We start from the raw sequence: 11,342 nt of genomic DNA on the forward strand, positions 1-11,342 counted from the left end.
GTGATTTCTCCAGATTCTCTGAACCTTTTGATGATATTATGGACTGTAGATTGTGAATTCCCTAAATTCCTTGCAATAGCTGGTTGAGAAATGTTGTTCTTAAACAATTTGTTGACAAAGTGGTGACCCTCGCCCCATCCTTGTTTGTGAATGACTGAGCATTTAATGGAAGCTGCTTTTATACCCAATCATGGCACCCACCTGTTCCCAATTAGCCTGTTCACCTGTGGGATGTTCCAAATAAGTGTTTGATGAGCATTCCTCAACTTTCTCAGTCTTTTTTGCCACTTGTGCCAGCTTTTTTGAAACATGTTGCAGGCATCCAATTCCAAATGAGCTATAATTTGCAAAAAATAACGTTTTGCGGTTCGAACATTAAATATCTGGTCTTTGCAGTCTATTCAATTAAATATAAGTTGAAAAAGATTTGCAAATCATTGTATTATTTTTTTTATTTACCATTTACACAACGTGACAACTTCACTGCTTTTGGGGTTTGTAGTTTTTCTCTTTCTGTGTAGTGAATAATCTTTGATGGTTTTTATTTCCTTCCTTTTAGTGGAAAGAAGAAGAAGAGACAAGATCAACAACTGGATTGTCATGCTGTCCAAAATCATCCCCGACTGCAACATTGACAGTAGAACAGGCGCAGTAAGTGTTCAGTATCAGACCATGTCCACACCAATATGGAGAGTTAAAAAAAACAAAACACAAATGTCTCACTCCTTTTGAAGCAAATCTCCACAGGCAGCTGACTTGGTTGCGATTATTCAGCGGAATGATACGCGCTCAAACAGACTAGTTTGTTTGGCGCAGTGAGACGGTGTACGAAAAGCTGTGGTTAAAAAAATGTGGGAAAATGTTGCAGATTTCTTACGGCACAAGACAAAAAGATCAGTTTAACCCGTCCATACTCCAGATTAGATTAGATTAAACTTTATTTATCCTTTGGGTGTGAGCCTCTGAGGGAAATTAAGGCTCCAATAGCAGCAACACCATATGCAGTACAGTAGTAGGTACATTTTTTTTTTGCACACTTTTAGTATTCTCTCGATGAGCTTCAAAAGGTAGTTACCTGAAAGGGTTTTCACTTCACAGGTGTCATAATTTTGATGCCTTGAGTGACAATCTACAATGTAAATACCGTATTTTCCGCACCATAAGGCGCCCTGGGTTAAAAGCCGCGCCTTCAATGAACGGCATATTTCAAAACTTTGCCCACCTATAAGCCGCCCCGTGTTGTAAGCCGCATCTAACTGCGCTAAAGGAATGTCAAAAAAACAGTCAGATAGGTCAGTCAAACTTTAATAATATATTAAAAACCAGCGTTCTAACAACTCTGTTCACTCCCAAAATGTACGCAAATGTGCAATCACAAACATACGTATATCAACATGGACAGAGCTGCGTGAAAAAAGCCACCCGGCCTCTTCGCGTAAACTTAAACTTACCTTAACCCTCGCTCATCTTTTCTTCATCCATCCCTTCGAGTTAACTTTTATGATGACGCCGGCTGGAAAGGTCTCTTTTGGCAAGGTCTTCCTTTTGAATATCACCATGGGTGGAAGTTTCTGGCCATTAGCATGGCAAGCTAGAACCACAGTGAAGGATGACTTCTCATTCCCTGTGGTGCGAATATTCACCGTACGTGCTCCCGTTGTATCCACAGTGCGGTTCACAGGAATATCAGTTGCTGTGAAATAGTAATCCGTGTGCGGATGGAGAGATTGCGTCTTTTCATGAACCGGATCCCTGTCGCTTAGTAGGAGCCATTTTGTGGTCTTTACAGATGTAAACACACAAAGGAAATGAAACGTACGGTGATATCCGCGCGCTTTTTCTTCTTCTACGCGGGCGGGTGGTTGCTTACAGTAGAAGAAGAAGCGCTTCCTGTTCTATGGGGGCGGGTGCTTACCTTGGCGGTTGCTTGCGTAGAAGAAGAAGCGCTTCCTGTTCTACCGGGAAAAAAGATGGCGGCTGTTTACCGTAGTTGCGAGATCGAAACTTTATGAAAATGAATCTTAATATTAATCCATATATAAAGCGCACCGGGTTATAAGGCGCACTGTCAGCTTTTGAGAGAATTTGTGGTTTTTAGGTGTGCCTTATAGTGCGGAAAATACGGTAGTTTGTTTGGCGCAATGAGACGGTGTATGAAAAGCTGTGGTTAAAAAAACGTGGGAAAATGTTGCACATTTCTTACGGCACAAGACAAAAAGATCAGTTTAACCCGTCCATACTCCAGATTAGATTAGATTAAACTTTATTTATCCTTTGGGTGTGAGCCTCTGAGGTAAATTAAGGCTCCAATAGCAGCAACACCATATGCAGTACAGTAGTAGGTAAAAAAATTTTTGCACACTTTTGGTATTCTCTCGATGAGCTTCAAAAGGAGTTACCTGAAAGGGTTTTCACTTCACAGGTGTCATAATTTTGATGCCTTTAGTGACAATCTACAATGTAAATAGTCATGAAAATAAAATAAAAAACACATTGAATGAGAAGGCGTGTCCAAACTTTTGGCCTTTACTGTATATCTTTTTTTTCTTTTTTTTTCTAAAAAGTAATTTCTAATAATAATTTCCCTTCAAATCCCTGCACTGGCTTCCTGTTCCACTCAGGATCGAATACAAAGTCTCCCTACTAACCCACCAGTGCCTCCATGGAAATGCCCCCCTCTACCTCAAAGAACTACTCACCTCCAAATCCTCCACACGACACCTCCGATCCGGACAGGCTAACCTCCTCCAACCTCCGAGGACAAAGCTACGAACAATGGGAGACCGGGCTTTCTGCTCCGCCGCTCCCAGTCTGTGGAACGCTCTCCCTGACACCCTGAGGGCACCACAGACTGTGGATGCTTTTAAAAAAGGCTTAAAAACCCTTCTTTTTAAAAAAGCCTCTTTTTTTTTAGATTTATGCGTGCTAGTTCTAGCTATTAGCCAGTTTTTATTTTTATTATTTTTTTAATACACTGTAGCACTTTGAGGTTGTTTGCTCAATGTAAAGTACTTTTTACAAATAAAATCTATTATTATTATAATTGTCTTCTCTTTTTTTCCCGCAGAGTAAAGGAGGCATCCTGTCCAAAGCTTGTGATTATATCCGAGAGCTGCGTCAGAACAACCAGCGACTGCAGGACAGCTACAAAGAAGCAGAGAGAATCGAGCTGGACAATGAACTACTAAGACAACAGGTGAACAAAGAACTAGGGGGTGCAACGGCCATTCGACAAAAATCGACTATAAAATTGGGCGCCGACCAATTAATTTGTCAATAATAGTCGTGACGTCATTGTTTAATCCGGACAGAAGTAGTCATCTTTATTTTTAGTTTGCACATGTCTAAAATGATCTCAAGCTGAAATTAAAAGCCAATATCTCAATTAGAACCACTGAATGTGTGTAAACTTCATCATCCAATTAATCGACTAATCGTTAAGACGACTATCAAAAATGGAGCGGCCATCCAGAAACTCGAGGCTGCAGCTTTCGCCATCTTTATCACTGCTGTTGTGTCCTTGGGCGGGACACTTCACCCACCTTGCTCCGAGTGCCACCCACGCTGGTATAAATGAAGCTTACCACCACCAAACTTTAACGTATGGGTTTCTCATTGTAAAGTGCATCGAGACATTTATGGAAAAACAACATAAAAATATCATTCATTTCATCTTCGTTAGTTGCAGCTCCAAAGGAAACAAACACACTCAGGGTCGGCCATACTGTTACGCCCCAGTGCAAGTGGACCGTAACAGCACAATATTTGCTGGCCCAACACAGAGTTTCATGGAGACCAATTGTGTTGTTTTAACATAATCCTGCTAACGAGCAATCAAAACAATAAAGTTTTTTGTAAGCCCCGCGCCAGAAGTTTTCCCCGCATTTCATATCAATCAATCAATCAATGTTTACTTATATAGCCCTAAATCACGAGTGTCTCAAAGGGCTGCACAAGCCACAACGACATCCTCGGTTCAGATCCCACATCAGGGCAAGGGAAAAACTCAACCCAATGGGACAATGAGAAACCTTGGAGAGGACCGCAGATGTGGGGGATCTGACATAATAGTGTGAGAGTCCAGTCCATAGTGGATCTAACATAATAGTGTGAGAGTCCAGTCCATAGTGGATCTAACATAATAGTGTGAGTCCAGTCCATAGTGGATCTAACATAATAGTGTGAGAGTCCAGTCCATAGTGGATCTAACATAATAGTGTGAGAGTCCAGTCCATAGTGGATCTAACATAATAGTGTGAGAGTCCAGTCCATAGTGGATCTAACATAATAGTGTGAGAGTTCAGTCCTTAGTGGATCTAACATAATAGTGTGAGAGTCCAGTCCATAGTGGATCTAACATAATAGTGAGAGTCCAGTCCATAGTGGATCTAACATAATAGTGTGAGAGTCCAGTCCATAGTGTATCTAACATAATAGTGAGAGTCCAGTCCATAGTGGATCTAACATAATAGTGTGAGAGTCCAGTCCATAGTGGATCTAACATAATAGTGAGAGTCCAGTCCATGGTGGATCTAACATAATAGTGTGAGAGTCCAGTCCATAGTGGATCTAACATAATAGTGAGAGTCCAGTCCATAGTGGATCTAACATAATAGTGTGAGAGTTCAGTCCATAGTGGATCTAACATAATAGTGATAGTCCAGTCCATAGTGGATCTAACATAATAGTGTGAGAGTCCAGTCGATGGTGAATCTAACATAATAGTGTGAGAGTCCAGTCCATAGTGGATCTAACATAATAGCGGGAGAGTCCAGTCCATAGTGGATCTAACATAATAGTGTGAGTCCAGTCCATAGTGGATCTAACATAATAGTGTGAGAGTCCAGTCCATAGTGGATCTAACATAATAGTGTGAGAGTCCAGTCCATAGTGGATCTAACATAATAGTGTGAGAGTCCAGTCCATAGTGGATCTAACATAATAGTGTGAGAGTTCAGTCCTTAGTGGATCTAACATAATAGTGTGAGAGTCCAGTCCATAGTGGATCTAACATAATAGTGAGAGTCCAGTCCATAGTGGATCTAACATAATAGTGTGAGAGTCCAGTCCATAGTGTATCTAACATAATAGTGAGAGTCCAGTCCATAGTGGATCTAACATAATAGTGAGAGTCCAGTCCATGGTGGATCTAACATAATAGTGTGAGAGTCCAGTCCATAGTGGATCTAACATAATAGTGAGAGTCCAGTCCATAGTGGATCTAACATAATAGTGTGAGAGTTCAGTCCATAGTGGATCTAACATAATAGTGATAGTCCAGTCCATAGTGGATCTAACATAATAGTGTGAGAGTCCAGTCCATAGTGGATCTAACATAATAGTGTGAGAGTTCAGTCCATAGTGGATCTAACATAATAGTGATAGTCCAGTCCATAGTGGATCTAACATAATAGTGTGAGAGTCCAGTCGATGGTGAATCTAACATAATAGTGTGAGAGTCCAGTCCATAGTGGATCTAACATAATAGCGGGAGAGTCCAGTCCATGGTGGATCTAACATAATAGTGTGAGAGTTCAGTCCATAGTGGATCTAACATAATAGTGATAGTCCAGTCCATAGTGGATCTAACATAATAGTGTGAGAGTCCAGTCGATGGTGAATCTAACATAATAGTGTGAGAGTTCAGTCCATAGTGGATCTAACATAATAGTGGGAGTCCAGTCCATAGTGGGGCCAGCAGGAGATCATCCCGGGCTGAGACAGGTCAGCAGCGCAGAGACTTCCCCAACTGATGCACAGGCGAGCGGTCCACCCCGGGTCCCGACTTTGGACAGCCAGCACTTCATCCGTGGCCACCGAACCTGTGCCCCCCCCTCCACAAGGGAGAGGGGGGCAGAGCAGAAAAGAAACGGCAGATCAACTGGTCTAAAAAAAGGGGGTCTATTTAAAGGCTAGAGTATACAAATGAGTTTTAAGATGGGACTTAAATGCTTCTACTGAGGTAGCATCTCTAATTGTTACCGGGAGGGCATTCCATAGTACTGGAGCCCCAATAGAAAACACTCTATAGCCCGCAGACTTTTTTGGGGCTCTGGGAATCACTAATAAGCCGGAGTTCTTTGAACGCAGATTTCTTGCCGGGACATATGGTACAATACAATCAGCAAGATAGGATGCCATCTGTTATTTTCTGGCCGAACTTTGCTCATAAAAAAAACCAGTCCATTTGCAAGATCTGGGTACTATTTGAGACCGAATTCCATCATGCTACTGTTCGTAAATCGAGGTTCTACTGTCTTAAAAGTACTTGCAAATGAGACTCAGAAATGTAAAAAGGAAAACAAGATACAATAAATTGACGATACATTTATCATCAGCTCATTTTTTAATATTACTTTTAAAAATTTGATTCCATTAATAAACAATTAACATATATCAACACACACAAAAGTACAGAAAATTGGTCCCTTGTTAAGTATTTTGCATTAATTTCTATTGAATGAGTTTTGGGTGTCTATGATAAAATAATTGGATTTGCGTTATTTTTTATGGGGGAACTTCTACTTGTTGGACCTAAAATATTACAACTCCTGTCGCCGTGATTAGCATTAGTGATTTTACATGGCGATTTCAACACTTAACATGTGGTAGTACTTAAGTGTCAAAGTCTAGGCCCAGATCTGAATGATCTATGGCCCCCGGGATGATATTTGATTAGTATTAGAACCGGGCCACAGCCGCCTGCTGCTGTTTTGCACGCACCAATACTCCATCAGTGTTCGCTGGGGATGATGTTCGAAACCGATTCTCCCGGTTGTTCGATAAGAAAAGAACCGATTCCATGGACTCAAATCCCTTTTTGAGAACCGGTTCCCGTTATTGAGGCCACTATAGTAAAGAAAAAGAGTTGGTTCTTTATTCGAATCCTTGGGAACGAATCCCAAATGGGCAATGTTATGTCCATTTGATTGTAGACTATTACTGACACCTTGTGGCGATATGAAAATACTACGCGTCAATAGTTTGGGCACTTCCGGGTTGACGATGTTAGTCCAGTTCATGAGACAATTGAGAAGTAGACAAGTTGTGTTAGCTCTTACAGGCCTTGGAAAAGATAAGTCTGTAAGTAAACTGTTTAACTTGTTTATGTAACTCAATATTAAGGTGGAAAGTGGTTACATTTGATAGTAAGATATTTATTGAAAAACGATTTTTGTGCACTGTTTCAATGGATGTTTTGAGGACTAAAAATGGCTGCTAGTCGTGTATTTCCACCATCGAAATAGTTTCAACACTCAGAAGTATTTGTTTAATGATAGTACTGTATATTTGTGTGAAGCTAATATTTACATATCGTGTATTACATTTTAGTATGTTAATTGAATCACATAGCTTATACATTTGCCATTGTGTGTATTTCAGTTTAAAAAATTAAAAAATAACAGTCCAGTGCAAGACAAAAGTAAAGATAGGAAAAGACAAAGCAAGATCAACAACAATAAAGAGCCTAAATGGATTAATCTGCTTTGGAAATGTATTAGACATCTTGGATTGTTTGTTAGCTGTCTGCCTGTGTGTGTAGTTAGTATGTTCTTAGTGTCATAGTGTGTGTAGTTAGTATGTTCCAATAGCAGCAGAAGTGCACTTTTTGGAGAGCTGTATTATTTTCAGTTTTGTGCCCAAGGGACTGATTTTATTTAACACTATATTATCATTTATACACCTATAGTGATCACAGAGACAGGTTGTTTTTGTGTTACTGTATATATTAGTTTTTCTGAAAAATCCCACTTACCGTATTTTCCGCACTATAAGGCGCACCGGATTATTAGCCGCACCTTCTATGAATTACATATTTCATAATTTTGTCCACCAATAAGCCGCCCCGGACTAAAAGCCGCGCCTACGCTGCGCTAAAGTGAATGTCAAAAAAACGCTGCGCTAAAGTGAATGTCAAAAAAACAGTCAGATAGTTCAGTCAAACTTTAATAATATATTGAAAACCAGCGTTCTAACAACTCTGTCCCAAAATGTACGCAAATGTGCAATCACAAACATAGTAAAATTCAAAATGGTGTAGAGCAATAAATAGCAACATAATGTTGCTCGAACGTTAATGTCACAACACACAAAATAAACATAGCGCTCACCTTCTGAAGTTATTCTTCATTCGTAAATCCTTCGAATTCTTCGTCTTCGGTGTCCGAATTGAAAAGTTGCGCAAGCGTGGGATCCAAAAATGGCCGGCTCCGCCTCGTCGAAGTCATCGGATTCAGTGTCGCTGTTGTTGTGCAGCAGTTCTGTGAATCCTGCCTTCCGGAAAGCTCGGACCACAGTTGTGACCGAAACTATCTGCCCAGGCATTTACGATCCACTGGCAGATGTTGGCGTATGTCGACCGGCGCTATCTGCCCGTCTTAGTGAAGGTGTGTTCGCCTTCGGAGCTGTGTGAAAAAAGCCACCCGGCCTCTTCGCGTAAACTTCCCTTAACCACTCGCTCATCTTTTCTTCATCCATCCATCCCTTCGAGTTAGCTTTTATGATGACGCCGGCTGGAAAGGTCTCTTTTGGCAAGGTCTTCCTTTTGAATATCACCATGGGTGGAAGTTAGCATGGCAAGCTAGAACCACAGTGAAGGATGACTTCTCATTCCCTGTGGTGCGAATATTCACCGTACGTGCTCCCGTTCCACAGTGCAGTTCACAGGAATATCAGTTGCTGTGAAATACGGTAGTAATCCGTGTGCGGATGGAGAGATTGCGTCTTTTTATGAACCGGATCCTTGTCCTTTGTAGGAGCCATTTTGTGGTCTTTACAGATGTAAACAGGAAATGAAACGTACGGTGATATCCGCGCGTTTTTTCTTCTTCTTCCGGGGGCGGGTGAAGCGCTTCCTGTTCTATGGGGGCGGGTGCTTTCCTTGGCGGTTGCTTGCGTAGAAGAAGAAGCGCTTCCTGTTCTACCGGGAAAAAAGATGGCGGCTGTTTACCGAAGTTGCGAGACCGAAACTTTATGAAAATGAATCGTAATAAAGCGCACCGGGTTATTAGGCGCACTGTCAGCTTTTGAGAAAAATTGTGGTTTTTAGGTGCGCCTTATAGTGCGGAAAATACGGTAATATACTTTGGGTAACAACAGTCAATATGTATTTATTTATTTTATTTTATTTTGTTCTTATAAAATAAAAGTGAGCTTTTGTTAAACCAAATATTGTGTTTTTTTCCATACACAACAACCTATCTGGATTCGATAAGAGAATCGATAAGTAATCGGTTCGATAAGAGGATTCAATAATGGGCTCAAACTAGTTAATTTCTTATCAAACATCATCCCTAGTGTTCGCGCTAGAAATTTTCAAAATGGGGTCCCACTTTTTTGTAAGCGTTTTGAAAACAAATGATAAATGTATGCATTACCCTGTTATATCGCACATTCTATATTGTGTTTTGTGAAAAAGGTTGTCCTAACTGTTACCTAATTCATTAAAAAAATAATACAAAAGAAAACGCATATGCAAATGTAAATGTATTCAGTTATAAACATTCATTCACTTTCTTCCTTCCTTTATGGATCTAAACTTTACCGCTGCCGGTATTTCTTTGTATGATAGGTAGGTGAAGTGAAGTGAAGTGAATTATATTTATATAGCGCTTTTCTCAAGTGACTCAAAGCACTTTACATAGTGAAACCCAATATCTAAGATACATTTTTAAACCAGTGTGGGTGGCACTGGGAGCAGGTGGGTAAAGTGTCTTGCCCAAGGACACAACGGCAGTGACTAGGATGGCGGAAGCGGGGATCGAACCTGCAACCCTGAAGTTGCTGGCACGGCCGCTCTACCAACCGAGCTATACCGCCCCAAGGGTAGGTAGGTAGGTAGGTAGGTCTTTTTTGTCATTGCACAAGTACAACGAAACTTTGTTTTCAGCACAAACCCGTTCAAGATGAGACAAACAAACAGTGTACAGGGTTACAGAACAGGAACGCTGATGGGTCGCTACAAGGCGCCCCGTAAAAGATGGGGAAAAAGGTAAACGCTGGGGAAGGATGAGTAAAAAAAATACAATCTAGACTGGGCTCCTAAGGGGGCCCAGTCTGGAGTGGGAAGAAACCTCCATAGCAAAGCACATATACATATTACAACATGCATCTCCAGATATCTAGCAACAGAGGGGAGGGAGTGGGGGGCCATGGTAGCGGGCTGCAGCTCTTCGATGAGTGCCAGTGAGAAAGTCTATATTTTTATTGTAATATTTTCAGAATGTGTTTGTTCTGTTTTTGCCCAAAGTAAGACAAAGAAAACAATCTGAAGTTGTCTTTATTTTTTTGTTTTAATGCCATGATTTGAATAGTCCAGCCGGCGTGTGCACAGGTTTTCCTCCATGTGGCCCTTGAGCTAAAATGAGTTTGACACCCCTGTGGTAGTAGAAGTGCCCCAAAGTGCTGCCTCATCCCATCTTTTCTCTCGATGTTTCTAGTTGGAGGAGCTGAAGAGCGACAACGCCCTGCTTCGAGCGCAGCTTCAGCAGCACGGCGTAGAAGTCAACGGAAACGCAACACCTCAGTGATGACGAAACATGTTCCCACTCACCTGAACAATACCAGGAAAGGAATATTCATGGAACACAAAGTGAGCTGGGGAGCCTCACGAAGAACCACTGACAGACTTGTCACGTCTTCTTCCATATGCTGCTGGTCAATGGCCGACATGAACTGAGTCGCCTCAAGGAGCCTCTCAAAGACCTCAGTACTTGTTTTTACTGTAACCACTCCTTCATACCCCCTTTTTTGTGGCTACCAAATCATACTACATGGCTACTCTTATTTTTTTTAATTTTATTTATAAACCTAGTCCAAAGTTAGCACATTTGAAAGCAATGATTCAAAGAGTAAACCCTTCTGATACTGTTTTTATTTCAATACGATACTTAAATAGGGGGAATATTGGTGTAAACCTAGCTCAGGTAATAAGGGTAGTGCACTAGTAACTGGTTCCCAGATTTTACAAATAGATATTATATATTGTTGGGTTATTTTCTATTTCCTTTTCCAAGCGCAAGGGATAAGTAGTGAATCAGTTTAATGGGCATTACATTGTAGGTTTTTTGTTTTGTTTTTTTTAGGACATTTTCGGTTAATGGACCCTGATATTTTTCTGTTTGTGTTGCTTTTTATCCCCTCCCCAAATGTGGAATAATGTTGGGACCTTTGCAGTTAACATAAGGCAATAAACAATGAGCATGGATGAGCTGATATTATTTTTATAACTACTGTTTTTGTCAAAACAGCATGAAATGGTAACTACTGGCACTGCAAGTTAATAAAAGGTTTACAATGATTCCAAATAGAATCAGCCTTCTTAGCTGAGCAATATTTTTGAG

The 11,342-nt window shown here is 40.8% G+C and overlaps 1 protein-coding gene across 4 annotated transcripts in view; it reads left to right on the top strand.

Annotated features, from left to right (window-relative positions):
* usf2 (upstream transcription factor 2, c-fos interacting) overlaps positions 1 to 11,206 on the top strand; it is a 37,383-nt gene extending 26,177 nt beyond the window's left edge. For all 4 annotated transcript variants that reach the window (XM_061983283.2, XM_061983282.1, XM_061983285.1 and 1 more), the window contains 3 exons: positions 560 to 651; positions 3,068 to 3,196; positions 10,440 to 11,206. In XM_061983283.2, coding sequence (XP_061839267.1) covers positions 560 to 651; positions 3,068 to 3,196; positions 10,440 to 10,529 — 311 coding nt within the window. In that variant the 3' untranslated portion in view covers positions 10,530 to 11,206. The remainder of the gene's footprint in view (positions 1 to 559; positions 652 to 3,067; positions 3,197 to 10,439) is intronic.
* Positions 11,207 to 11,342: the final 136 nt, after the last annotated feature.

The sequence above is a fragment of the Nerophis lumbriciformis genome, linkage group LG21 (assembly GCF_033978685.3).
Source record: "Nerophis lumbriciformis linkage group LG21, RoL_Nlum_v2.1, whole genome shotgun sequence".
Taxonomy (NCBI): Eukaryota; Metazoa; Chordata; class Actinopteri; order Syngnathiformes; family Syngnathidae; genus Nerophis; species Nerophis lumbriciformis.